Genomic DNA, 26,268 nt, shown 5'->3' on the forward strand with positions numbered 1-26,268 from the left:
TGCGTTCTTGTGACTCTCTGCATAGACACGTTAGTAATAGATGATGTGATATCGTTTCCTTTGCTCACCCCTCCTCTTCCTCCCATGCTAGTGGTTCTGCAATACTCGCGCGTGTACCGCCGGCTTTCTGCCATGCATCATACTGGGCAAGTAGTTCTTTCAAGACGGACACAGGTGTTTTCGTGGTCGCTTTGATCCACTTGGTACGCGACAACTCGTCAGCGGACGGTCGTTCTGCTGGTGACTCGCGTAGACAGGATGACGTGAATTCCCTGAGTTCCCTGCTCCCTTCATTCTCTGCTAAGCGCGGAGGCTTTGACCGTGGAATAAGCTGAACGACCTTCAGTCCATCAAGGTTGGAGTGGGGTGGACTACCGGTGACCATCTCGTAGATAGTGATGCCGAGACTCCAGATATCAGCCTTTGTATCATAGTTCGGGACGGGTTGGGCCACCTCTGGAGCCATCCAGTAAGGCGTGCCTACTAGTGTGTTACGCTTGGATTGAGAGGTAACAAGCAACGCAGAGACACCAAAATCGCAGAGCATGACCTTTCCCGCAGCCGTTATAAGGATATTAGCAGCTTTAATATCGCGATGGATAACACCGGCTTTGTGTAACGACGACAGTGCAAGCAACAGTTCTCTGACCACGATGACGATGTACCGCTCCTGAAGAATATTATTTTTGCAGGCCTTCATTAGCGTCCGCACCGATCCACCCTGTGCGAACTCCATCACGATCCATACCCTCGGCCCATCCAAATAGCAGCCATAATAGCGCGTGATATTGACTGCATCGCGCAAGTGGGTTAGCAGAGCGACCTCGCGCTGAATGTCTGCGACGTCGTCATCTGCCGTGTCGAGGTTGATGATCTTGAGGGCGACGACGTTTCCCGTCGCTATCTCGATGCCCTTGTGCACGCTACCATAGGCGCCCTTGCCTACTGTCTCGAGACGCTTGTATAGCTGATGGACATTGGCCTGCTGGGCGGGGGCTGCCAATGCCATTAGATGACGGCTCTACTGAGTGCAGGTAAGCACAGAGCAGAGAGCAGTGAGCGATCGACGTGACTGCGACGGGTGCAGATTTAAATCAGATTACGTCATCTCGTACCATATATTTATTACTCTCTCACAGAAAATTAAAATTATCGCCCATATATTTACACTATTCGCTGAAATTCCATGAGTAATCACTCGTATATAAGAGTATTATACTACTAGCAAAACTTGATGGCCACGGACCCAAGAATAGAAACTCACGATCACATGACGCGTCTCAGTTGATTTTGTCGATTCGCGTGCGTCTTTCGCGGCTCTGCCTCCTCCTTAACTCTCTCTCTCTCCTGGCCATCCATCTCCCCGAAATGGCCCCTAAAATTCCTTCAGTAATTTCTTGCTCATCCCGAGCTATACTTGACTATGAGCTTGGCGAAGTCCGGGCCGGTCTTGAACTCACCGAAACTGAGGATAGCTGGAACAAGATATCCAATGCCCTTCTCCGTCTTAACGCCTTGGCAGTTGGCTCTGCTGCAGATTTTCCATCACAGTTCATAACAGCATTCAAATCCTTCGCACGGCCCATAATCAACTCTCTCAACTCGGAGCGTTCGAGGCTGTCGGGCTGTGCCACGGATGTGCTCACTACGCTTGCGACTCACCTCCGACGGCCCTTTGAAACTCTCATCCCTCTTTTCGTACCGACTCTCCTCTCGCTTGCATCTCGATCTAACAAGGTATTCATCGCAAGAGCCAAAGCATGCTTATTGGCAATTGTCGAGAATGTCCAGTCTCCTATAATTTTTCCTCTTCTCCGGCATGCCGTTTCGGACAAGTCGGTTAATCTTCGTCTAACAGCCACAGACCTCGTTGTGGCTTGCCTCAACTGCTACAACCCGCCGGACCTCGAGACACCGAACAGAGCGGAGGACATTGAGGCAGTCATACGGGCTACTGCAAGAGACGCCAGCGCCGACGTTCGCAAGAGTAGCCGGAAGGCCTTTGAAGCCTATAAGATCCTCTTTCCTTCCAGACTAGATTCGTAAGTTTATTCTATCTTATTTCTTTGAACTGTACGATTATTGATTTGTCAAAAGGTTTATCGCTCCTCTGACACCAACGATGAAAAAGTATCTAAACATTAAGGCTGCACCTGCGGGTCAGCGCAAGCCACTGCTCCTCTCGGCCTCAACCTCTGCACCTACCTTACCTCCGACATCTAAAGCGGTGGACATCATGACACATTCGCACCCTTCCACCCAGGGCCATGCAAAGAGCTCTAGCACAAGTTCCATCCCAACCGAACGAGCTGAGAAGGTTACCAAAAGCACGAACCCACCAGTCGCTGCACGTGCAACGGAGAGCAGCTCGATGCCACCCCCACCCCATCGCATACCTTCTTCAGGTCCAATTCGTCCGCCTCCGTCTGTGTGCCAAGCAATGGCCGCAGCACCCTCATTTCCAACTCGTCGCACGCTGCTCTCGCGACAGGCTTTGAAGGCAACCACACAAAACATGATGGACTCGTCTAAGAGCCAACCACTTTCAAATAGTGGTGCACAGCGTCCTGAAAGGGCACCGACTCCTTCAGAACCATCACCTGCACTAGATGTTGCAGAACCCGTGTCAAAGCCTCAGGTTGTCGATTCGTCGTCGTCGACGGAACGCATCAAGACCGGACCCCGCAGAGTTCCTAAGCCTGTCCCCGAACCCAACTCCTCAGCTCCAGAAACAAACAATTTGAAGGAGAGCGTGAAGGAGCGAGAAAGGGAAAGGGCACGTCTCGCGTCGTCTACGTCGTCTTCCACGTCAGCGATTGCAAACGCAACCAGTCATGCACGATCTCGTCCGCCGTCCCAATTCGTGTCTTCGACAAGCAGTAAAACAGGGGAAGAGGAGGAGAGGGACAGTCGGTCAAGGCCTGCGAGTAGGACAGACGGGGAGTTCCGTCCACGCCCCGCCTCTAGGATGGATAACAAACCACCAAAGACCGCAGAACCTGAGCCAATCAGAGAGCCTCAGGTCCGACCTGCGAGTAGGGCTGGAGGAGAATTTCGTCCTCGACCAACTTCAAGAGCTAAGATCGAAATACACGAAACTGCTGATAGACAAGCACACGCCCGTCCGCCTTCGCGAGCGAATGTAGACGTACCAAGACCTATATCACAGGCAGAAAAGAGAACCCATACGAAGTTGGAACCTAGAGCGGATCACTTAAAAGCGGAACAGCCTTCAAAGAGATCAAAGGAAGAAAGGCAACACAGCCACCCCAGCTCGAATCCGGCTAATCCGATACGACATGAAGAGCCTCAAAGGAGGTCTAAGAAGGACAAAGAGGAAGCTCGACCATCAAAGAGTGTAAAAGAGTCAAAGAGTGGGCGGAGTAAACAGGACAAAAGGAAGCGTAGAGCCGAGAACCCGGAGTTGCCTGTTCAACTGGAATCGCGGGGACAACACCAGGCACAGAATCCGACAGAAAGTAATAAAGAGCCGCCATGTTCAGATGCGCCGACCGAGGAGACACCGAGGCCGAAGCCAGCAACTCCAGAAGAACGCGTTGAGCAGAATATTTCCGAGAGTCATTCCGCGAGCGAACCGCAGAGTGTTCCGCCAGGTGAATTGTTAACCATGGAGCAAGAACCTGCTCAGGATATTCCGTCCAAAGACGTTGACGCGCCGATTGACACCGTCTTGCCTAGCAGTGCCCAGCAGGGTGTCACCTCTGAGAACGTTGAATCATCGAACGAAGCGGTCATTACGGAGGACGTACAAACCCCGAAGGCTAAGCCACCGACTACGCCACCACCAAAACGACATGGCAGGAACCAAGAGAAATACGTGGGTGTAAAGCCTCTCGTCATTCACAAAGGCAAGGCAGCGGTCCGGTCAGAATCACCAGAATCCGATCAACTTGCAGCCAGTGTCACTCCCCTCCCGCCGTCCCCTCCGTACCAACCACCGAACTTTGAGTTCGTCACACCCGCACCACTACGGCAAGCTACAGCCGCGGCGGCTCACAGGTATCCAGTGGCTGCAACGCCGATTTCGAAATTGCTTGTTTCGATACAGAAGGGATTTGATAATATGGATTGTAGTGTCGTTGGTGAGGAGAGTGAGGGAGATGTGACGCTTTCGGGATTATTACCACCGCATTCTCGTCCGCAAAATATTCTGCAGGGCGTTCTAGAGGAGGACGAAGAGGAGACTGTCCAAGAGGGGAACGTGCTGGTCCCGGAGATTAACGATGCAGGACTGGAGGAGGAGGTGAAGTTCTTCGTTGATACACGTCCGAGGAAAGTTTTTGGGAAGAGGGAGCAAACGCAGAAGATTGTTGAGGAACGTACGCCGCTTGCTCCGCGTGTTGAGAATCGTTGAGAATTCGTTTTGCGAGTTATCGTGCTGCATTTATCCTTTCCTCTGCTGCATATTGGAATGTATTAGAGCATTTTCTGTTACGTGGATTGGTTTGTATAGTATAGATATCAATGTAATGTGAATATTGTACTAAATGCTATCTAACTTCTTAAAGTCCATAAGGTGTGTCCTGGGGTGACACGTTGTTTCGTGTGGCCTTTATGTCTGTGTGTTTACGGTGGTGTCAGGATGGATTTGCAATGTGGGTCCTTTATTTGCTTGCTTGCTTGCTGCTCATAGTGCTCGAAAGGTCAGCTATCAAACGGCTGGCAGGCTGATCCGGAAAAGAAGAGTATAACTGACTCCAGCTCATTCTAGTTTACACACAGTCCTTGCCAGGGAATACAAAGAGTACTGGTAATCCATCACTGCTAGTACACATTTTGGATGTATATGGCCCTGCTTCAATTGACATACGTTAGTGAGTACGACTTCCAACAAAAAAATACATCCGGTAATGTGAATAAAACGAACTTGTCAGATTATACACGAAGGCGTGTCATGCTTATGCAGTGAGTACACTATGGTCTCCAGGAGTAAAGGGACTCGTACTTCGAATGAATAATAGTAAGGAGTACTGGGCAAACGTGTGTATACTTCCTGAATGCAGTTATTCTTCTGCTTTCATAACCAATATGGAATTGACTTAGAATGCATATTTTACAAGGATGAAACCATGTTAAACGACAATTCGTCAAAGCTTGCTGCGTTCTGTGTGGTCAATACCACTCTATGCATATACTGTAAAGACTAAAAATCCACCGTATGTCCGAATCCCGAATCTTCGGCGTCTATTCAGATCCGCAAGGCAACAATGAAATTATATAGAAGCCACTTCCATCAGCACAATCGGCGCATCAGTACAGGAAGAGCTAGTCTGCGACTTTAACTTCGGGGTGAACGCGGGATGAAGTACTGGTGGGCGAGACCATCGTGGCTTATTACTATTACTATTAGTGTAGAAGAGTGCTGGATTGTGAAGAGGGGAGGAGAGGGAATATGCACTATGCCTAACGGTGGTATGCACAGGCTATTTTATTCATTTCAGGACCTGTGTTAATTCATTTCCTATTGATTATGGATCAGGTTTACTGAATGAAATGTTTGTCCGTGGTGTCGCATCAGTATCTGAATCCGAGTCGGAGTTGGATGATCCCCAGTCGATTTACCATGTTCCCACATGGCTGCCACTAGTACTGTAGCAGATTTGACTCAACAGATTGTTATTTATTTGATCGGGATGTTAGATGGTTGTGAAACGAGGAGGTTAAATGCGATCTAGTTACACTTTACTGGGATATATGCGAGTCAATGCTTGACATGCTGGTAGGCGAGGTGAGGTCGAGTGTACGATGTTTTTGTGCCTGTAAAGGGCTGGGACAGCTATGTGTCGGGTGTGAGAGTGGACGAAACTAAAATGAGACTTCCGGATTTTCAAACTTCCAGACGCTGATTCGGAAGGCCCATGTAGGGGCCGCGACTTGGCTTCTGACTAGGGAAGGAAAATGCTAAAGGTAAACTGAGCGAGAAGCTGGCTGGAATGATAGATGGTATCTGTATGAGATATGTGCCTTGTCCCTTTTGACTCCGGTTCACACCGGCACATTCGTATGTTCCCGCACAGCAGGACTTTCATACACTGGTACAGGTCGGACTGTCGTTTCGACGTGCCACGCCGTGGTTGTTTCTAAGTTTTGACGGTGTTCAAACAAGAATGCGTACCATACCCCGCCTGCTTTACCGGATGATGGTCGGTCATTCGGCCCCTCGAAGGCGGGGGAACCGAGTCGCGCTTGTGATATGGACTTGAAAGATTTTCTTTTCTTTTCTGATGATGAATGGAATGAATGAACCTGGCGAACCAAAGTGGATGTCGCTCCGTGGTTCTTGGCCTTAGCCACCGCCTGACTTATCCGACTCTGACTCGCTGATAGGCTAGCTACCCTTTCAATGCGAGGCGCATCAGACTGCTCACTTACCAATAATTACAGCTAGGAATAAATGCTGTCATGATTTCCAAGTTGCGTTAAGAGCGAAGTCAGGGTTGTTAAAGGGCGCACAAACCCTTGCATGTCCTTGCGATGCTCAGGCGACATCTAATTTTCTTAAACGTAACAAGGTCCGCTGGAGGCGCTCTTTAGTAAAGCATGGTTTCAATTAACGCAAACTCGCATCTGTCAGAAAGAAGAGTGGAAGATGTCTAATTCGTTGTTGATCGATCTGAGATTCTTAGGAGGGGAAGGCGCTAACGTTTAGGAGTTATCAAGTTCCTGATATTGCCAGGTGGATCGCATGCTCACGTTGTTGTATGAGGTGAATGGGATGATTGGATCATCGGTGCTTTCTGACCGAGTGTCCACGAGTATTGTATAGAAATGCACGTGTATTCGCGGCTCTGTGGCAAGATTTGAAGGCATCTGGATGGGGTATCGAGCGACGAATCGTAGCAGTCTGCACAGTTGCATAGGGATCGACTGGTGCAGGAAGTGCGTTCACGCTATGCAAAAGATAGCTGATTGACCGCAGATGGAGGTAAATCCGTAAGTGGCATCTGCATAGCAGTATCAGTAGCACGGTCCTTGAAATGCACCGAGGTTTAGACATAATCACGTACCTTGTAGCGGAGCTCGGGTACGAACGGTACGGCTTGGCGTTTTACACTCCCCTATGTAATAAAGGACTCATAACATACGGTTAACCTGTACAGTTTTGCAGGATTGAAAGCAAAAATAGCGCTAGTGGCCCTAGTCAACATATGACGGAAAATATGAAAGGAACATATTCAGGTGCAGAGTTGTAAACGGGAGGGCTGGTTCAAATGTATTATTCTGCGCCCTTCGGTCAGTAGGTAATCGGTCTCGGGTGGGGAAAATAGATGTTTGATGGGAGGAATTTTTTCGGAGGGATGAAAATAGTTGTGGCAGAAGATCGGATACGAGATGGACTGTGGACGATCAAGAAACAAAGAAAGTCGATGGACAACGACGTTGTATTTCTACTGAGTAAGAGTGGACTGAAAGGGGAAGAAGAAGAGGGCAAAATAAAAAGAAAGCGGATGTAGAGTAGAGTAAGAGTAGGGCGGATAAATGATGATGACCCTGCCAATCAGCAAGTTTATTCATTCAGGCATCAATGATCGAACTGCCTCTTTCGTACATCCAACGCTCTCCCACTTCTCATCACTCCTTTCTTCATCTCCTTCCTCCATCTACTCCCCATGGCTGTCGCAACTTCCTACAACGACCTCCAGCCGGTCCGCCGCATCGATGAGGACGAGGCTAGGCGAATAAGCAATAGGATAGATGAGGAACTCAAGGTATGTATTTCCCGCAGCTATCCCGCGCCGAACTGGCTCCTCCTTGATGCGTCCAATACTCCTCAGGCGGAAAGAGAAATGCTTCGGCGGAAAAAGAGTCAGAAAAGGGATGTCAAAGGTATGTTGTCGCTTGTCCTTTCATGGTTTATTTGCTTGCATGCAACGTCGGGTGGAGGGCAGGCGCAGTCAAGGGTCCAGACGGGACTGCTGAATGCTCTGCACCTTGTTCTCTGCGACTCAGATCTGCCTCCAGCCGCGAAATGCTCCAGCAGTGCCTTAACTGCAATGAAGAAAGGCGTTTGTACGGCTGTATGGCTCCCCACAACCTCACCTCCACGTTTACTCCCCTGGCTCCGCGCGTTCCACGCACTTCACACACATTCAACTATGTGCTCATTAATCTCTTGCTTGTGTGTCACAGTGATGCTTCTTGGCCAGGCGGAGTCCGGAAAGTCAACATTACAGAAACAGTTTCAGCTCTATTATGCGTCGCACCAACTCGATAAGGAGCGCCCAGCATGGCGACCTGTGGTCTATTTCAACATTATCAAGGCAGTCCGGATGATTCTTGAAGAGTTAGATTACGAATTCTCGCAGTCTCCTACCCAGGCACGCCCTCAACTCGCATCGGCACCACCCCCTCCTCCCCTTCCGCATATGTCCGAAACGGCACGGGGAAAGCTGCCTGCTATACCCGGATCCGGGGCGGCGTATAAGTTTGGAGCAGGTTCCTCATCAGGACATAGCGGTGTGAATGGGAATGGTAGCTCAAGTAATTCCAGCGGCAATGAGTTAGGCGGATGGCAAGAGGATCTCGCACAGTTACGCACGAAATTATTACCATTGGTTGCGGTCGAAGATGCTCTTGCTCGCGATTTGAATGGTGGTGTAACCATAGCTGGTGGCCGTTCAGGTGTTTACGTTCGTTCTGGATGGCAAGGTCTAGTCCAACCGATGGCTTCCCGAGGTTGGGGAGGAGCATTTAGTGGTAATGGGTCAGGTGGTCCACCCGTCAATGACCTCGTTGCCCGCATGCTTGCAGCCACGAAAGACGAGGTCGCCGCCCTTTGGAAGCATCCAAGTGTGCGGTCACTCATCAAGCACCGTAAGTTAAGACTGGAGGAGAGTGCCTCATTGTGAGTTATATCGTGGACTTCAGCCTCAGCTTCCCATTTACTGAACACTCGCATAGTTTCCTCGAGAACGTGTATCGAATCGCAGAACCTGACTATCTACCTGCTACTGGTGAGTCTCAATGCTACGGAGATACATTACGCCGCTTGTTCATTTAATTAACGGCTCGTTTATCAGAGGATATATTGAATGTCCGGTTGCAGACGCTGGGTGTGAAGGAACACTCGTTTGACATCAGTCTTAGCGGAACGCATGTCAACTGGTTGCTATACGATGTGGGCGGTGCTGTGAGTGCCTTGTTCCCATCATCATCACGCCTGATCCAGCTTCCTGCCTAATCGTTCATACCATGCTCCGTCCCTTGTCCCCATCCTTGCCGTAATATCTCTTGCTTTGTCTATCTTTCCCTCGTGCTCTCTTCGTGTGTATATTATCATGACGTGTTGCTGACTATATTTCTTCTTCCATTATGCGCTTTCCCCGATTGGGCCGGGATATTCAATTGAAATCTGCAGCGAGGCCAGGCAAGCACGCTCTTCTATTTCCGGCTTCCCACGCAGAAGTCGTTCTGATGATCAACATCTTCTTTCCACTTTTGGCAGCGTCACGCGTGGGTGCCGTACTTTGATGATGGTAATGCTTATTTCATATATTCCTTTACCGTCAATCATCATCTCCCGCTCCATGGTCCTCTCTAATTTGAGCCGGGCAATGCACCACCGCAGAGCACGCCAAATTTCTCGAAGATCATGCTGCACGGCGCCTTCGACACAGGGCCAGGCTCGGACCTGTTCCGCGATCGCGTTTCGATGTGCGCCTGGCCCGCGAAACGCGTGTTTTGCGGGCTCCGAGGGTGCGATAGCGGACCGTCGTAACACGACATGATGCAACGTGCCAATTGTGCTTTGCATACTTCCGCTCTCATCTTCGGTTGAACTTTCCTTTGACGTGATGTCTCGCTCCTTTTGGGTTGGCGTTGCACATCATGTGTCGTTTTCTCTCTCTTGCTTATGCTTCCACTCTGACCTTAACATTTGCAAACTGTATTCCCATCCAGCTACTGCAATCATCTTCCTGGCTCCCATCAGCGCATTTGATCAGGTGGGCGCCCCCTTCGTTTGGTTATATTCCCATTTGGACTGGCTGACATTCCGATTCCCTATGCCTTTCCCCAGTATCTGGAAGAAGATCCGCGGACAAATCGAATCGATGATTCGCTACAACTCTTTACGACGATCTGCTCCAACAAGTTACTCAAAAATACGCATCTTGTTCTTCTGCTCAATAAGGTACGAAGAGATTCAGTTCTTATCATTGTTTGCATATGATGCGGTTGTATTCGGCGTACGATGGAACCGTATCATATGTGTAATCCCCGCGTCGTTCGGATCGTGGCTGATGATCGTTCCGCATTCCGACAGACCGATTTGTTGAAACAGAAACTTGCTGCAGGGATCAAAGTTCGAAAATAGTACGCTCCTTCTTCACATACAGCCCTGCTTGTTCTGACTTTTTCAATGCAAAGCATTACCTCGTATGGTGATCGTCCAAACAATTATACGGAGGTCTCAGAATATTTCCGAGCACACTTTCTCCAAGTCCACCGCCGCAATGATATATCGAAGCGCGCTCTGTATGCAGTGAGTAATAAGTGTCTCGCTTCTTTTTGACAACCCTGAATTATATGAACGCGGAACCTGATACATGTATTTCTCATCTTCGCAGCATTTCACAGCAATGTTGGTGAGTATTCCTTTCCGTGCGCCGAGGCCGCCTCAGTTCCCTCGATCCTCTGGGCGCCGCCGTGTGTCGTTGGAGTGATGATGATTGGATGTTCTAACGTGTGTGAATTTTCTTCTTCTCGTAGGATATCAAAGCAACACAGAAGGTCATCGTGAATGGTCAGTTGCTTCCTTTTACTCTTGATGAAGGTTAGTGCTGACTGACGTGCTTTTATGCAGTCGGCGAAGCTATTATCCGCTCGTATATCACTGATGCTGGGCTCACTTAACGCTCGAGCGCTTGCTTCCACTGTAGTTAAGGCATCCCTACCTCTTCCTCCGCTTATGAGGTATAGTCATGGAATACTCTAGTTTACATATCTGTTGTGGGATGATCTGTATACCAACTTAACTCGTGTATTTCACCTTGTCGTTCATAACCCTTGTATTTGTGTGTCTACCTTGCGCGACACGCAAACTCACCCATATCCATACCACTTTTACCTCCATTATTCTTCCTTCGTTTCGCGTTGCCGTATTGGTCGAACGAACTTTCACACACACTCTTTCTGAATCACTTCTAGCCACCTACTTTTTTGAAACTGTTTCGGTTTCTTAATCTGTTTCTCTTCTCCGTCTTTTCTCGCCCTTTTTTTTTTGGCCGAGTGGATGCAACGTACATATGTTGATATTACAGTAACTACTATGGTATGGGATAGGTTGTTAATATGTAGTAGGTGATATAGGCGATATAGGTGATGTAGGCGATTTAGGCGTAGGATGGCATATGTATATGCTGCATTTACTATTGTGCTTGTTGCATGTGCTTAGGGATATGCACTTTCTGGCATTACAAGGTGACTAAGTAGAGAATATTTTATTGCATAGATTTGAGGATAAGGCCGTTTCCAATTCACGCAATTTATGAACTATGACAATGAATTTTGGCCGGATGTGTAGTCTTGGTCCGAGTGGAGGTCCATTCAATATGATATATGTACTATGATGAGATGCAAAAAGATATTGTTTTACTATACTATGACTTGTGAAAATGGCATGCTCTGTTTCATCATTCGAGTCATGGATAGACAAATTATTTGAAGGCGCATTCCTTGGTGCCATTCTACTACTAGCGACCGTCACAGCAGACGATTCATCGTGATTGTGTCCATCTTATTCGAAACGAATCAGAGATCCGCATTCAGGGCGGAATTTCACCCTGCCGCAACTATGTCCATTTATCCCGTTATGTATATTGAAATGCAAATAATCCCTTATCTCTTTATTCCAAGTATATACACGCTTCCAAATACAACGCAATATATAGATATACAACAAATCAATTCCTATATTCCCCACAGAGATTGAAACAAAGTGAAAAGGTGAGCTACGAAAGGCCATGCGGGATTACCACAATACGGTTACACGTGCGTATAATTTAGCCGATAAACCCGTCCATCGCCGTGTTGGCAAATTCAAGATGGGGTTATGAGCGGGTTTAAGACGGGCAGTCGTCGAGGTCCGTGTCGCCATCTGGGCAAGCTGGGATCAAGGATGCAGGGCCGGCTGTACGAGTTGAAGAATTTTAATAATGATAAGTCAAGTGTTGTTCCAGGTCCTGATATGGAAGAACGGAAGAATAATAGACGTACCGTCTGTGGAGAGGGTTGGGAATGGTGTGGCCTGGCAGGCTTGTTCTACGTCGTTTTGGGTTGTACCAGCCGGGAAACTAACGACGAATGATGTGATTTAGTGAATGAGATGACTGTGCGATAACGTTAGGGCAACTTACGTTGCGGGCTTGCCGAGGGGGGGCGTCGCTTCGGGTACGACTTCGGAGCAGTCAACGAGCTGGCTGACGTCTTGGCCAACAACTGCTAGTTTGGCCATGGCGCTTTGGAAGTTGGACATCATGAGTTGTTGATTGTTGACCATGCTCTGCCACTCGCAAGCCGTTCGCTATAAGAGAAGATACAGTCGCGAATCAGATGAGATACTCAAGGGGGAACGTAGGGAAATACAGACCTGGTCACGAGCGAGCGCAAAGTCGGACTGGAGACGCATCTCTCCGGATTGTGGGATGGGAGAGTCGACTTCGGCTCCATCAGTGTTGTTAACGCCGAAAGGAATACCAACTCCCTTGAGCAAGACTTCAACGAAGACCTGAGTGTCGAAGGTGAATGGTGTGGAGTCGAATGGAACGGCCTCGTGACCAGGAACAAGCGTGTCGGAACGCGCGATTGTGTGCGACGCGAGCAAGTGGATGAGTTCAGCAGGAGAGAAACCGGCATCCTCCATGCGGGAAAGGATAGTCGTCACATCGCTCTGGGGCAGAGGAACGGTGTTATCATCAGCTGGGAAAGTTGCATTCGGACGTCCGGCGAGGAATTGCAGGCGAGGTGCACCAGGGCAGTTCGTCCTAAATTATATAATTCCGACGATGAGCGAAGATAAATCGGTAGACATGTATATTGTGAAATCTTACGTTCCAACGGCACCCGCAAATTGGATAAGGTCGCCTGCAGTTACGTTGTGGCGAGTGAGGAAGGGCGAAAGTGCGTTGACGGAGTCGTCAATTCCGTCATTGGCGGCGAAGTTTGGTTCAATGTCCTTGAAAATAATCATGGAACCGTCCGCTCCGGTGCCCTTGAGGGCTCCAGACAGCGAGAATCCAATTGCGTCGTGGAAAGTGAGACGCAAGGACTCATGTACATCTTCGCCACACTCGCCATCGAAGAGGTTCTGCTGGAGGTCATCGCGAAGTGCGAAGAACGCACAGCACTAGTATATACCAACGTAAGTTCATTGGTAACGGAAATTTTGGAGAGAGACTGACAGCCTCATCGCTGGCAATGTTGCCGTCAGGGCACGTAACGCGCCTGAAGTTGGCAGCACCGGCGATGGCAGCGAGAGCAACAGTAGTAACTGCGAGTTTGAAGACCATGGTATTGAGACTTTTTTGAGACCGCTGAAGACTTCAGGAGTGAAGAAAAAGACGGTGCATTTCTTAATCCTTTTATACCAGTCATTCTGTCTCCAGAAATACATCAACGACAGCGCGCCGAAGTCGAGTCAAGCAATATTCTCGCGAACAGTCATGGATGTGAAAGTTGTTCAGTAAAGAACCAGCCAGTAATAACGCAGCATTTGGGTAATGGCCACTATGCACTGCCTCGAGAATAAACGGTTGCGCTCGAAAATTGTGTTCGGCATCGAATTCTGCTCGAGACCTCAATCGGTGAGTGGTCACATTCTCATGGATGTTCCGTAATCACGACAAAACTATCCAATAACGGTACCTCTTTTTCGCGTACCAAGAGTAAGGTGACTGGAGACTGCCCACACCAACATAGCGGAATCGGTTTAAGATACCTTGGTCGTTATCTGCTGACAAACAATACAGAATCCTGGAATAGTCTGTCAAGTAGAGCTTTCCTGAAGTGTAGCAAGTCCCAGAAGAGGAAAGATGCCAGAGTCTCGACCTGCGTACAGTCATGAAGAGTCTGCGCCATATGGTGTAGTCTTAGATCGTAAGAAGGCAAATCAAAGTAGAGTTTGATACAATACACTTCATTAGACGTTGCCGAGCACCGTGCCTAGGGATCTGCAAAGGAAAATGAAAGGGCAAACCCAAACTTGAAGCCTCCCATGCCGCGCCTTTCCCTGGAGTACATCCTCAATACAAATACTATAAATAGAGGCCGTGGACTCACGTAGATATTTTGGATCATAAAGAACTTCTTCACTCAGCGTAAATCCGTGTCTCATCCGAAATCCTGAGACCCTTGATTGTACCTGGACCGACAAAATCACCTACGTGATCAGGACAGTCGAGTATTCTTCACCTTGCACACAGGAGACAATAAATTTGGTGGTTGGAATTATGGGGACCGTTAGAAACTGAACGCAAAGACTCCGATACTACGAATATGACTGGAACTGTGAAGGATTACAAGAGCGGTACGGCATCGAATAATTGTCCTTGGATATTGCAACTAGAAAGAACAATACCTCATCGACTTTTCTCGTCTCAGCTATAGTAAGTAGCTAGAGATAAGAATACACCAACCATAAGGAACTAAACACCTGCACCGACCGTGGAACCTGTGGGTATTCTTTAGATGCAAAGGTATCAGTTAATACACCCGTGAATGTGTCCAGCATGACATTGTGGACTCGGATATACACACCATAAACTGAGCATGACCTCAAGTCCACATGTTGCACTCGATAAAACATCCGGCAACACACATTGCAGAGAACATTTCTCATTAGCCAAGGAAGCGGGAGCGGTAAAACATATGTTGAAGTTTTTCTTTGACCAGGACACGGTCCGGTGGAGGAACAGAACTAGAGTGTACCTGAGCCCGCAAAGACACGAGACGGCTGTGCTAAAAGCGCGGAAAGCCAACAATTCTTCCAACTTCTCCATAGGTTTTGTCCCTTGCTTTTGGTTCAAGGTGCCTTCATTACGAGTTGAAAACGGATATCGCGTGAGATATTGCGCTTAACGGAGGAAACGGGCAGCCGTTGCAAGTATCTCATTAGTCTCTTCGTCTTGGTTGATGTGTATGGACTTTGTGCTGGATAGCTCATAGATTCTAATCAGATGCTTCAGCCCTCAGCTTTTGAACGGAAAAAGGTTAAAGCTAGCTCAGATGAAGAGGACTCTTCGTGATGAAACGTTCCGCAATTCGTCGTGTAACAGAGGCACGTGACTGATTATTGTAGGAGAAAAACGATGTTCATTGTTCACCATTTTTCAACAGTGCAAGCGACACCAGCTGAATACAATTTAATTACATGGAATCACATTATCAGCAAAGTCGAATGCTCTATGGAAACAGGCGAGCATTCGGAAAATACAGTAACACACCTACTCTTCCATTGCGTTTTCAGTGTCCCCTTCCTGCTCTAACCCTGTTTCCCTCTCATCTGCCCATAACGTAGGCCAGCGCGGGTACACGCGTTTGTACAATGACATACAAACAGTGTCCATCTGGTTGATAGGTCCATCGAAATGAGCTTTAAAGTACCCATGGGTACCGAGTGACTCTTTTATGTGGCCAACCCTACCGTATTTGGTGTGCAACTGAATGGGTTTGAAGTATGCGACGTCGTCTGGAGATTAAAGTGCACGATCGATCAGTTTTTGTGCATTCTATACGTTACAACGATTGTTACCTTGGTTAAAGAACATGTAGCGCACAGTAGCAGTCTTCTTGTGCACCTTGAACGGATGGCCGGTAAGGATGATCCGCTTTGCAATAATCCTCGTCGTGTCCGTGTTCAAGAACGAACCCATTGCCACAAGTTCCGGGGCTACACGACAGTGTCGACAAACTCAGTCATTCCCATTCGACTGAGAAAGGTAGTGTAAAAATAAAATACCTTGCGGATCATCGGTCTCCCGCAGAAGTATACATGGCTGATTCCCAAACGTAACTGGCCCATAAGTGGTAGCGACATTCGTAGTCCCATGCCTCAGCCAGCGTTCGAACTTGTGAACATTGTTTGCGCCCTTGCTGCCGCCGCGCATGTGCTGACTGTATATGGGATTTGTTCGCAAGCGGCGTGGGCCGTAGCAGAGAATCAAAGGATCCTGTGAGCAAGCCAGGGAAGATGAAATGGAAGTCACAAGCATTTTGCGAGTAAATCGTACCTTTGAACGTACTGGCACATCATATTCCGTATTGCGCTGTACCGTGAAGTTGAGCACGGATACTTTGTGTTCATGTTGTAACAACCCGAAGATTACGAAAGGAAATGCCGGATCGAACTTTCCTGCATCCTCTGGTACATCTTTCAGAGTTAATGTTACACGCGTTCCTGGCTATTACAATGTAAGCGTTTGGTTAACCCGTCGGATGAAATGCATGCCAACCTCAAGGCCATAACCCTCCACCTCCATTCGCTTTCGTACGTTTCTCTCAGTCAGACGATAGTCCTCGAACTGAAAGATACGCGCATAGTCACGAGGCAAATTCTCATAGGGGTCCCAAGGACTTGTGCGGAACGAACGCAGACCACGGTAGCGCTGAAATCTGACGTGTGCTGGCATGTCTTTCGATGTATCTAGTTCATCTGGGAAGGCAGCGTCTTCTGCTTCCTCTTTCGTTCGATCTCGACTACGCCAGGCGTCTAGCCTAAATGCGATCAGTCAGAACGACAACGTTCAGAAAAATTGGCGAACAAATCTTACTGTCGAGATTCTTCTTCCATGTCGAGATCCTGGAAGGTGACAGTCCGGCGTGTAGATGCACCCGGCCCTGGTTCAGGGAGTTCCACCATGTCCTCTTCTTCCTCTTCTTCCTGCCCGGCGTCTTGATATTGACCCTCATTTGCAGGAATATCCTCCATACCTACATCACTATCGCCATTGGCTTCTTCGTTTTCTTCATCATTGCCTTCGTCCTCATCTTCGTCCTCAACGATCCAGGCCGCTTGATACTCGCTCCAACCCTTCGGCACGCGCTTGACACGCCGAGGTGTCGTACCCTTCTGTGCATCTGGCGTCTGTTCGATATCGGCACCTTGTGAGCCCTGCATCTCTTCTTCTGTGGGCCATGTTTGCTCGTTAGCGAGGTCATCCGGGACGTTCGTGCTCACGAGGGAGTCTGCTTCCTCTGAATCAGGTTCCGCAAGTAGGGTCGGTTCTATTTCCATCGCAGTATTCCTGCCTGAGCGGGGTAAAGGTGCTGATACGAGTTTCTCGACTTGAAAATCGCCGTGACCTGGTAAATGAACAAGCCGGTTTGCTGAGAAAGGTGTCCCTCTCAAGATACCTGTGACATGCAAGGATCCACCATCTACCGTCTCCGATGCCTCCCAGCGGACGTCTTCTGCAAGCAACCATGACCGGCCAGTACGCCAGCGAACATCGGTGGGATGTCCTTCACAAATAGCACGAAGCGCATTGGCGCGATCCGCAGGAGCCGTGAGATCGAATATACGCGAGAGTGATGGTACAAAGTATTGCATAAACGAGAGGAGTGACTTTACAATTCCTGCGCGGGATTTCCTATCTTCAGTAGAGGAATCGGGTGCCACACAAGCTACGACATGAGGGAGACCTTGTGCTTGGAGCGCTCGCAGAAGCATGTCACCCCATGCATCAACCTCGACGGATGAAGAGAGCACGAAAAGCACATAGTCTGCGGCCTTGCATGCGTCGAGTGCGGCATAGAGGTGTCGGTACGGAAGATGTATAAATTGTACTGACGTTTTGAATCGATCTGCCCTAAAACATACTGTGAAAAAGGGTATCCATGTGACAATAATTTGAAAGAACCGACTTCAACTTCCAAGAACCATGTGTCGGAATGTTGTCAGATTGTAGGTCAAGGGACCCAGCAAGACCTACGGTCGCCGTTTGGGAGGTCACATCCTCAGAAAGTGGCACCACGGCAACAATGCGCGGGGCACCGTCCACGCCATTGAATATCCGAGTTGCGGCAACCAAGGACTGGCGCTTCTTTATTTGGATCTGCTTTGCTGCATTTTTCCTATTTGAACGCAGCTGGGCCGCTGTATTTTGTGGGTTCGCCGACTTTACGGACTGCCTAGCAGTACGTCCTTTCGGAGGGAATAAGCTTCGTCCATTTAGCTCTCATTAAACTGAACAAAACCTTTTGCTCGATCTTTCTGGGCTGATTTTGATGCATGCTTTGATTTGAACGGCTTATTTGTCTGGATAGAGTCCTTCAGCTTCATCTGGTTTATACTATTCCTCAGCACTGACCTGCTTGAGGGTGGCCCTATGGTGGTGCGGTTCTACACCCATTTTCTAATCCAACTTTTGTTGAAGGATTCAAAGACACTTCAGACGACTGTCCTCGCATGCAGAGAAACGTTGTTTGCGAAAGCAATGCAGAAGGAAAGCGTGAACTCAGCTAAAGATATACAAAGCAGTAAAACTGACTGGATGGTGATAATATTACCTTCTAGATCTTTGGCTGCTTCTGTGGAATAACGTCTGTGAAATTTTCAGAGCTACGCACTCCCGAGGAAGCAGTCCGGGATTAATGTCGCTCAGAGATGAACGGAGTGTAAGATTCCCCAGAATTTGTATATCACGGTCGTGCAGATGCGTCTAATGAAGTCTAGCCAGCTGAATGGACTGTAGCCAAGTTTTAAGGAGGAATGAGGGTATGCATGTTATTGTGTCACGTGCCCCTCGTTTATGGCTACGTGCCCCTCATCGCCTGTTACTTAGTGCGCTACTGTAACTCACTCGCCACGATGTTCTCAAAGTGTCTGCTTCTGCTTTTGCTCGCCGAGGCAACACTCGGCATCCGAGTCTTCCTACATCCTGCGCCATCTTCACGCTCAAGCTCGTCCCTGACTCCAGCACAAGCACGAGCTGTCGTTTCGCACCATCTCGGTCTTGAAGCCTTTGACCCTATCCAGGATGTGAAGGGTGTAGAACAATTCGTTTCTGGGGAGTTTGTTGGAAAGGGCACTGAGAATGCCCTTTTAGTGACGCTTAGCGAGGACGTTGCGCGTGGTAAGCGTCTTCGGTTTGTTACGCCTTGCCAATTACTGATGGTTTTATAGACGTGATTCCGTCTACTGTCAAACAATCCTTCTTGCTTCCAAACCCACCGTCGGTCGAAGCCGAAGTATCTTCTGTCGTCTCGTCCTATCTTCAGCGCTCGCAACACGTATACACAACCATATTCTCTGAAGCGCCACTCGACATAGCACCTCGTCTACTCATCGATGTCTTCACCGCTCACCCGTCCGAAGCTACAGAACTTTTCTTCTCCGAGACTTCCCAGCTTGTCGCATTCGTCGAGTCAGAAGAGACAGATTCCTTTGGTGCTTTCTCTCTCAAGGGAATTTCACAACTCCTGGATGTGTACGGTCGAGACAGCGAGCTGTACCAACTGGCGGCAGAGACAACACGCGCAATCATTGAATCAGCACTCTCAAAGCCGTCTTTCGCTCTCGCTATCCTCACGTACCCGACTGTGCCGACGCAGGTGCACGCCGCGCGTCAACAACCTCCTCAGTCACCTCTCCCGCCATACGCGACACCCTCGCCGCAACTTCCTATCGGCGGTGTCTCGACATGTCATGCCTCCGCTGACGCATGTGGGAATGCAACATCGTCATGTTCAGGTCACGGAGCCTGTGTCGAAGCCCACAAAGCTGGAAGGACCTGTTTCGTATGCGCATGTGCACCTACCCGTGATGATGCAGGCCGTGTCCAGGAATGGGCAGGGGACGCCTGCGAAAGAAAGGACGTTAGCTCGTAAGTCACTACTTTACGTGTACTTCGTCGTGTTTTTAAAGAATATCTTTCTCGCAGCTCCTTCGTCCTCATCACGGGCACCGTAATCGGCATCATTCTTGTCATCTTCGGTTCCGTATCTCTTCTCTACACCGTAGGCAACCAAGAACTTCCCTCGACACTTGTCGCAGGTGCCTCAGGACACGTAAAGCGTGATTAAATTTTGCATGTTAATCTTTCCTTACATGACAATACCAACTTGCATAATTTATTGTCCTTGCATTGTTTATATCGCACTAAAGTGGAGATCCCCACGATAGTATTCTACCTTTACTTTGCAGCATGTTCAGCGGTGTACCCCAACATACATGCCTAGCCCAGCAAGCCCTTCCTGCGCGTCGCCATTGTATATTCTTTCTCGCTTGCTGTCCTATGCGCCGTCTCTCATGGGCAGATCATCTAATGCAACGAGATTGACAAATACAGACGAGCATCTGCTTTGATCACAATTCTATCGTACAACCATCGTCTTGCAGTCTAATATACATAAATACATGCAGGAATGGTACGTGATCCAGACGTAAAAGATACAATCAAGAGAGGAGTCCATATGCATCTCGTCACTTTTTGAAAAGGAGAAGGAAACATTGCTCGTGACATCTACATCGTGCAAAGCATGATCATGAAGAGGGTAATTATGCTGATAAGAAGAATAACGATACAGAGAGTTAGATCTGAATGGAGATACTATACACGAACGAACGCGTTCTTAAGCCGATAATTGCTAGGTATCATTGATTGGACCCTTTTCTTATGGCTCAGACGGAATCTGGGATGGCTTGCCGACTGTAACGCAATTATATAAGAAAGGTAAACAGATTCAGCAAAGTGGCGTAATGAAACCTACATGTTATAGGAACAACAGGGAATGGTGATGAACAAGATTTCTGCACGTCTTTTACGCATTGCCCTGGAGGGTATGCAGCAGTATGTTGATCCTGGCTTTCCGAGAGAGGTTTTGGTTCTGGAATAGCGTCAGAGCAGTCAATAAGCTTTGACTTGTCCTGGCCTGTGACAGCGAGCTTTGCCATTACTTGTTGGAAGCTATTCATCATAAGCTGTTGGTTGCCTGCAGTTTCACAATTAGCGACTTAGTATACCGGTAACGGCCTGATACATACTGATCATGGACTGCCATGTGCACGCCGTTCGACTATCTCGTGCTAGCTCAGAGTCGGAATTAAAACGCAGCCCTCCTTCGCTATACAAAGCCGAGGATGCCTCGAACGGGTTCCCACTTCCGTTTCCGGGATACCCTTGGCCTTTCAGTAGTACCTCAAGGTAGAACTGAGAATCGAAAACCCCAGGAGTGGAATCTAGTGCTGCCCGTGGGACAGTCGGGTCAATATGCCTAGCCCTTGCAACTGAGTGGCTCGCCATGAGGTGCACGAGTTCTTCTGCGGAGAAACCTGCGTCTCCTAGACGTGCGATGAGTGCATCTGCTTTATCCGCCGGCGAAGGGATTGTATCTCCGCTTGTGGGTTTGGTTGCGTTTGGTCTTCCTGCTAAGAATTCTAACCGAGGAGAACCGGGACAGTTGGAAAGTCCGACTGCGCCTGCGAATTGTACAATGTCTCCCGCAGAGACATTGTACTTGGAGAGGAACGGCAAGAGTGAGAATACGGCATCTTCGATGCCGTTGTTACCGCGAAATGCCAGTTCAGTGTCATGGAACACTATGATCGAGCCGTCTGCACCATGTCCTGGGTATTGTCCAGACTGTGAGTACCCAATTGCATCGTGAAAAGTGAGTCTGAGCATTTCATGTGCTACGAAAGTTCAACATGTCAGCACTCCTCATCAAGTACGCTGAACTCGTGTGGCGGTTGTACCTGCATCCCCACATTCATTCTCAAACAGGTTTTCCTGCATATCGTCCCTCAGGTCATAAAACACACAGCACTACATTAATTCCAAAAAATCATCGGCGGTGTTAGTATGTTGTGTAGATCTCGTTCCGTTACAGCTTACCTCCTTGCGAACGGCGACGTGCGTGCCACCCGGGCATGCCACACGCTTGTAGTTCGCCGCTGACGCGATCCGCACGAACGTACTCAGGACGAGTCCGAGAATAGCGGCGGTCGTGTGTGTCGATATGGGTAGCATTGGTCTCGGGCTTGGCTGACTGACTAACTAGTAGCTAAGGGGATCCCTTGCTCTCGGAGTAAGACCTCCCGCGCTTTCATAAATACGGTGGGCGTCCGGTTGACGGTGTGCCACACAGTTGCTCTGCTCGTGTCTTGCCTTACCGAAAGTGGCGGACGTCCGACGATGGGACCCATGCATTGCGCGTATCACTTCCTGTATGGACCTAGACCACGGCGTTGATCCACGTTCGTCTAGGCGGCTACTGGCGCACGCGGCGGTACCGACCGTCTCTCCTTTCCAGTCTTCCAAAACGGTACTCAGCCTAAAAATAGTCGTTGCACTCTTTCTCCAAGAGCGTAAGCGTGCACTGGAGTGATCTACATGGCATTCCATGCTGGTCGTAGTGTGCTAAAATTGGGTTTGCTCTGTCTGCAATGCTTCAAGGCTCACCCTGTACTTACGGCAGGAGTGTGTAATTAATAGCATTCTGAGGCGTCTTACGTTGAAAGATGTTCAATACGAAATCATGCAGTTAGAAGCGGAGTGAGACGCGGAAGACAAACCAAGGTCTCGTCTCGAAGAAAGCTTCCGGGACGACGGCGATCTGATCTTGCCGTAATACAGTTTCGTGATTTTCAGAGGCCGCGGGACCGAGATCACGGCCACGGAAATCATTGTGAAGTGGGATATAAACTGGAGATGTAAAAAGCAGGACATACATCGGCAATGGCATACCCAACAACTTTGCACCAACGCTTTCATTGAGGTTGACTAGGGAACATCATTGCAGTGTGCTTTCCATTGGCACAAACTGCATGGTGCCTTTGATGCTTCGCTTCAAATCTGCATCCGAACACGGCCCTCCGAACACCGGTGCAATAGTTTATACGGGCAATAGAACTGATCTCCGTCGAGGACATTTGTTGTTACCGGTGAATTGCAGCAAATATAGAACAACATCAAGGGTACGAGGACCGAAGGTCGTACATTCGATTACATAATTCATTCCGAACCAAATTTGAGTTGTTTGACTGCGCGAGCACAGGCCATGCATCAAAATGATTTTGAACACATGTCCCGAATGCCATCACTGTTCAGCAGAAGGGGAAGTCGATGCGACGATTGAATCTCAGTGTTTTCCTTTTACAGAAGTCTTTAACCTAACCACAAAACTGTTTTCAAACCAAACTTTGATCTTAAGCCAGACCCAGTTTGAAAAAGGAGAAAATCGACATAAACAATCTTCTCAGTATATTAGCAAGATTCGAAGATAAAGCGGATGGGATATGACTCGAATCTGAGATGTCGAGAAGGAATCAGTATACAATAGCTGGCGTGCAGTGTGGAAAAAGCTCACCTATATATACATAGCACACACGCTCAGGAGAACAGAACAGAATCCGGCGGAGGTAAGGATATCAGTCAGGCCTTCACAGGTAGTCCGAAGCGCTCTGCTCGTTTACGTCGTCGTTCTGCCTCCTCTGCATCAACTTGTTCCACGGGCGCCGTCCGCTTTTTGCCATTGGATGAAGCTGCAGATTTATTCGGTGTCACTTTATCGACGAGCCCGAATCTCATGGCACGCGTCTTCAATTTCTCTGGATCCTATCAAACTTGTTCAGTTCGTACCTCTGAGAAGGCACTAAATCAGATACCTCTTCGACTACGTCGGTACTGTTTACTGCTGCCTTCTTTGCACCTGATCCGATTGTCGCAGCAATGGTTGGTTTATTAGCTGCTGCCTTCGCTGATTTCTTCGCCTTCGGTGCCACAGGTTTTTCAATGAGAGGGAGGCCAAAGCGTTCTGCTCGAGCCTGACGTTTCTTTGTTTCTTCATCCTCGTCAGCAGGAGACTGGGATGGCGCAGCCTGTGACTGCGGGTTTGCTGTGGATGCAGCAGCAGACGCAGCCGCATTTGAGCTTGATGGCTTTGCAGTCACCTAACATTATTCAGAATGGAAGACGAAGTTAGTCGCATAAAGAGTGGAAATGTATCCCACAGTAGTGACGCACGCTTGGAGCAGATACCGAAGTTGATTTCGCAGTAGTTTCCGCCGATGGTTCCGCTCCAGCCGACCAGTCGAACCTGTCATCCGAGTGAGCAGGAACGTACAGATATATAAAGAAAACAGCCGTACGGTTCGGGTGGCGCAAGCTACGATATGAGAAGAGAACTATTAGTGTGCAATATCAAAGATGAACAACGTGACACACGATGTTCGACTCCTTTGCTGGCTCTGCAACGCGCTGCGCCTCCGTTGTTCCTTTTTCCACGACTGTCCGTGCTGCCCCTGCTACGGGAACAGGCGTGCTCGCACCTGACGGCCGCCCACTTGCATCGCCATATTTAACTTGGAAAAGTGAGCTAGCCGCTTCTGTGTCGATTATCTTTGCAATGAGGTCCGGTTTGTTCGCCTTGGCCGGAATGGGAACTTTTGCTTCGTTCAAAAGCTCCTTCAATTCGACAACCTTAAGTGCTTTTCTACGACAAGTTCAGAGCGCGATGATTTTAGCCCCAGAAAGAGATTACTCACAGTTTTGCCTCCATAGTCAGTGTGCGTGAAGAAAGTAGTACAAGACACGCGGCTGTCGCCCGCGTCGTGACTTACGAAACGCGTTGCTTGCCACTTGATGCACGTGACTAGATCGTTATTACGTAAACCCGTCGAGCTGTAAATAGGTGACTTCAATTAATTGGCAGGAGCACTTGCAGGACAGTTGGAAAATTTTGGGGTGGCTCGGCAAAGTGGACGTACCTTAATATATACCAAATAGAGATGTAAATCCGTGCAACTCTCTGCAAGTGTCTGCAAGTGCTCGAACCCACTTGTTGGCACTTGCAGACGCGTCGGAGTTTGAAATAAAGAAATGTCTGACTACAACCCAACAAAAATCATGAGTAACGTGACATGGGCATTAAATGTCGATCTCTGCAAGTCCAGCTCTTCAATTTTGAGAGACTTGCATAACTCTTGGCATCTTAACTCTAAATTGCCGAAGCCCTTCTGCAAGTGTCTCTGCCAATTAATTGAAGTCGCCTATTAATATGATTATTGTATGGTACGTTGAAGCATTTTGTCCGCCATGGGTATATTTCATTCTCCTTCCTGCGTTCAAATGGACATTACCTTACCGGGAGGTTTTTTCAATTCCTACTCCGGTACACGTGTGTTTTTCACTGATTATGGCAAATGATCGTAAGTCATCGATTTTTCGTCGTCGACCCATCAATGGTTGCGCTTCTACGTGAACAGTAGTTGATAGATAATAATACGACATCTAAAGGTAAGAACACTCTACAGCGAATACTCTTTCCAGTACTTATTCCCAGCGGACAACTATTCAGTCGTGAATTGTTCCAATGAATCCAATCGTTTCGCATGGTGTCATATTTTCGTCCGGGTGATCCCATGCGAAGATTTTCTCCTTCAGTGTCTCGATGCGCTGCAAAACAACACCTGTGGAAATGCCTTCCCACGCAAATTAAGCTTTGAAGGCAGCTGTGGCCTTTCTGGGACTGCAGACGATCATCCAATTCATCAGAAGAGGAGGCGCTATTGCTGCCTGAGCATGCGTACTACTAGTACCGTTAATCGATAAAAGGACCTTGTAGGGTTGGTCAATGTCTATGAATGTTGGAGTGGCGTATGTTTCATGACTCATTTATTTCTTTGGCACATGGAGCTCGTAACTTGAACGCTGTGAGGTCTTCTGGTAGCATTTCGCGTGACAAAACAGTGCCATCGAGGCCCATCGTCAACATTGATCCTACAGAACTTCTAGACTAGTCTACGCCTACCGTAATTTGGATTCGGCTCTTCCCGTTATTTATCACTCTTGCGGCTATTTTACTTCCAGATGGACCTACCTTCTCAAAAACGGAAGCACCAGGCTTTGTCCATTATCACTGCCTCCCAGTTCACTGCTTAGCCTCACTGTATCCTCGTTGCACACTGCCTTGGCGCTTGTAGGCGAAACTTCTTTAGGTTCTGTTTATCGGGCTGCAAAGAAGCATTCCTAATTCCCTTTCGGTGTCTCCAAATGTCCAGTACCAAAACTGTGTTAGAAGCACGACTGCATTACGAAGTCAACGACAAATCGGAGTCGGTCTATAGGCGCAAGGTACTCATTGTGGATGCGTCTTCTCTGCATCAACATCAATGTTCTCACGGAGATGTTCCCGCAATTACGTTGTTCACCCAATCTATCTCTTTCCCCATGCCGTACAATTGTATCCCGCGAATTACCAGTGGTCATCAGCGCGAAGCATTGGCAGTAGAACGCTAGTTCAATATTTCAC

The 26,268-nt window shown here is 48.5% G+C and overlaps 10 protein-coding genes across 10 annotated transcripts; 4 read left to right on the plus strand and 6 right to left on the minus strand.

The window, feature by feature from the left end:
• Positions 1 to 64: 64 nt before the first annotated feature.
• Positions 65 to 1,009, minus strand: FOMMEDRAFT_85951 (Pkinase-domain-containing protein; the record flags this gene model as incomplete). Its single annotated transcript, XM_007266255.1, has 1 exon — positions 65 to 1,009. One exon carries the CDS (start codon positions 1,007 to 1,009, stop codon positions 65 to 67), a length of 945 nt encoding a protein of 314 aa, XP_007266317.1.
• A 359-nt stretch (positions 1,010 to 1,368) lies between these two features.
• On the plus strand, positions 1,369 to 4,375 carry FOMMEDRAFT_155925 (uncharacterized protein; the record flags this gene model as incomplete). Its single annotated transcript, XM_007266256.1, has 2 exons — positions 1,369 to 2,042; positions 2,098 to 4,375. The coding sequence occupies 2 exons, from the start codon at positions 1,369 to 1,371 to the stop codon at positions 4,373 to 4,375; spliced, it is 2,952 nt and encodes a 983-aa protein (XP_007266318.1).
• Positions 4,376 to 6,006: 1,631 nt separating this feature from the next.
• Positions 6,007 to 7,234, minus strand: FOMMEDRAFT_167812 (uncharacterized protein; the record flags this gene model as incomplete). Its single annotated transcript, XM_007266257.1, has 5 exons — positions 7,107 to 7,234; positions 7,029 to 7,079; positions 6,936 to 6,965; positions 6,715 to 6,888; positions 6,007 to 6,381 (listed from the first exon to the last, which is right to left on the minus strand). The coding sequence occupies exons 1-5, from the start codon at positions 7,167 to 7,169 to the stop codon at positions 6,007 to 6,009; spliced, it is 693 nt and encodes a 230-aa protein (XP_007266319.1). The 5' UTR covers positions 7,170 to 7,234.
• Positions 7,235 to 7,603: 369 nt separating this feature from the next.
• Positions 7,604 to 11,170, plus strand: FOMMEDRAFT_146519 (G-alpha-domain-containing protein). The gene is made up of 15 exons (XM_007266258.1): positions 7,604 to 7,730; positions 7,797 to 7,848; positions 7,906 to 8,031; positions 8,152 to 8,866; positions 8,923 to 8,975; positions 9,042 to 9,151; positions 9,380 to 9,388; positions 9,467 to 9,497; positions 9,922 to 9,965; positions 10,040 to 10,153; positions 10,286 to 10,335; positions 10,390 to 10,504; positions 10,590 to 10,607; positions 10,732 to 10,765; positions 10,826 to 11,170. The coding sequence occupies exons 1-15, from the start codon at positions 7,632 to 7,634 to the stop codon at positions 10,873 to 10,875; spliced, it is 1,620 nt and encodes a 539-aa protein (XP_007266320.1). The 5' UTR covers positions 7,604 to 7,631; the 3' UTR covers positions 10,876 to 11,170.
• A 913-nt stretch (positions 11,171 to 12,083) lies between these two features.
• On the minus strand, positions 12,084 to 13,529 carry FmMnP6l (manganese peroxidase 2; the record flags this gene model as incomplete). Its single annotated transcript, XM_007266259.1, has 6 exons — positions 12,084 to 12,151; positions 12,238 to 12,314; positions 12,378 to 12,544; positions 12,611 to 13,004; positions 13,071 to 13,366; positions 13,422 to 13,529. The coding sequence occupies 6 exons, from the start codon at positions 13,527 to 13,529 to the stop codon at positions 12,084 to 12,086; spliced, it is 1,110 nt and encodes a 369-aa protein (XP_007266321.1).
• Positions 13,530 to 14,496: 967 nt separating this feature from the next.
• FOMMEDRAFT_19909 (uncharacterized protein) lies at positions 14,497 to 15,196 on the plus strand (the record flags this gene model as incomplete). Its single annotated transcript, XM_007266260.1, has 4 exons — positions 14,497 to 14,526; positions 14,552 to 14,557; positions 14,655 to 14,700; positions 14,776 to 15,196. A coding segment is annotated over exon 4 (163 nt), but the record flags the coding sequence as incomplete, so codon positions are not given.
• A 265-nt stretch (positions 15,197 to 15,461) lies between these two features.
• Positions 15,462 to 18,368, minus strand: FOMMEDRAFT_133887 (DUF663-domain-containing protein; the record flags this gene model as incomplete). Its single annotated transcript, XM_007266261.1, has 9 exons — positions 15,462 to 15,706; positions 15,770 to 15,907; positions 15,977 to 16,187; positions 16,248 to 16,418; positions 16,470 to 16,731; positions 16,788 to 17,825; positions 17,881 to 18,160; positions 18,214 to 18,274; positions 18,327 to 18,368. The coding sequence occupies 9 exons, from the start codon at positions 18,366 to 18,368 to the stop codon at positions 15,462 to 15,464; spliced, it is 2,448 nt and encodes an 815-aa protein (XP_007266323.1).
• Positions 18,369 to 18,826: 458 nt separating this feature from the next.
• On the plus strand, positions 18,827 to 20,117 carry FOMMEDRAFT_146521 (uncharacterized protein; the record flags this gene model as incomplete). Its single annotated transcript, XM_007266262.1, has 3 exons — positions 18,827 to 19,091; positions 19,142 to 19,841; positions 19,899 to 20,117. The coding sequence occupies 3 exons, from the start codon at positions 18,827 to 18,829 to the stop codon at positions 20,038 to 20,040; spliced, it is 1,107 nt and encodes a 368-aa protein (XP_007266324.1). The 3' UTR covers positions 20,041 to 20,117.
• A 514-nt stretch (positions 20,118 to 20,631) lies between these two features.
• FmGP (manganese peroxidase 2) lies at positions 20,632 to 22,061 on the minus strand (the record flags this gene model as incomplete). The annotated part of the gene is made up of 5 exons (XM_007266263.1): positions 21,852 to 22,061; positions 21,713 to 21,782; positions 21,002 to 21,649; positions 20,728 to 20,949; positions 20,632 to 20,666 (listed from the first exon to the last, which is right to left on the minus strand). Exons 1-5 carry the CDS (start codon positions 21,984 to 21,986, stop codon positions 20,632 to 20,634), a joined length of 1,110 nt encoding a protein of 369 aa, XP_007266325.1. The 5' UTR covers positions 21,987 to 22,061.
• A 1,182-nt stretch (positions 22,062 to 23,243) lies between these two features.
• On the minus strand, positions 23,244 to 24,545 carry FOMMEDRAFT_19911 (uncharacterized protein). The gene is made up of 7 exons (XM_007266264.1): positions 24,503 to 24,545; positions 24,183 to 24,450; positions 24,107 to 24,123; positions 23,982 to 24,054; positions 23,624 to 23,908; positions 23,326 to 23,573; positions 23,244 to 23,265 (listed from the first exon to the last, which is right to left on the minus strand). Exons 1-6 carry the CDS (start codon positions 24,514 to 24,516, stop codon positions 23,391 to 23,393), a joined length of 840 nt encoding a protein of 279 aa, XP_007266326.1. The 5' UTR covers positions 24,517 to 24,545; the 3' UTR covers positions 23,244 to 23,265; positions 23,326 to 23,390.
• Between the last annotated feature and the right edge of the window lie 1,723 nt (positions 24,546 to 26,268).

The sequence above is a fragment of the Fomitiporia mediterranea genome (assembly GCF_000271605.1).
Source record: "Fomitiporia mediterranea MF3/22 unplaced genomic scaffold FOMMEscaffold_6, whole genome shotgun sequence".
Lineage (NCBI taxonomy): Eukaryota > Fungi > Basidiomycota > Agaricomycetes > Hymenochaetales > Hymenochaetaceae > Fomitiporia > Fomitiporia mediterranea.

What these genes read in the sequence shown, in the direction of transcription:
- FOMMEDRAFT_146519 (XM_007266258.1), top strand. Translation starts at nt 7,632, where the DNA reads ATGGCTGTCGCAACTTCCTACAACGACCTCCAGCCGGTCCGCCGCATC. An exon ending in TGACTATCTACCTGCTACTG is followed by an intron (nt 8,976 to 9,041) that starts GTGAGTCTCAAT and finishes CTCGTTTATCAG; the next exon opens with AGGATATATTGAATGTCCGG. An exon ending in TTGTTCTTCTGCTCAATAAG is followed by an intron (nt 10,154 to 10,285) that starts GTACGAAGAGAT and finishes GCATTCCGACAG; the next exon opens with ACCGATTTGTTGAAACAGAA.
- FOMMEDRAFT_19911 (XM_007266264.1), bottom strand. An exon ending in CTTCGGTATCTGCTCCAAGC is followed by an intron (nt 23,909 to 23,981) that starts GTGCGTCACTAC and finishes GAATAATGTTAG; the next exon opens with GTGACTGCAAAGCCATCAAG. An exon ending in GTACCGACGTAGTCGAAGAG is followed by an intron (nt 23,574 to 23,623) that starts GTATCTGATTTA and finishes CAAGTTTGATAG; the next exon opens with GATCCAGAGAAATTGAAGAC.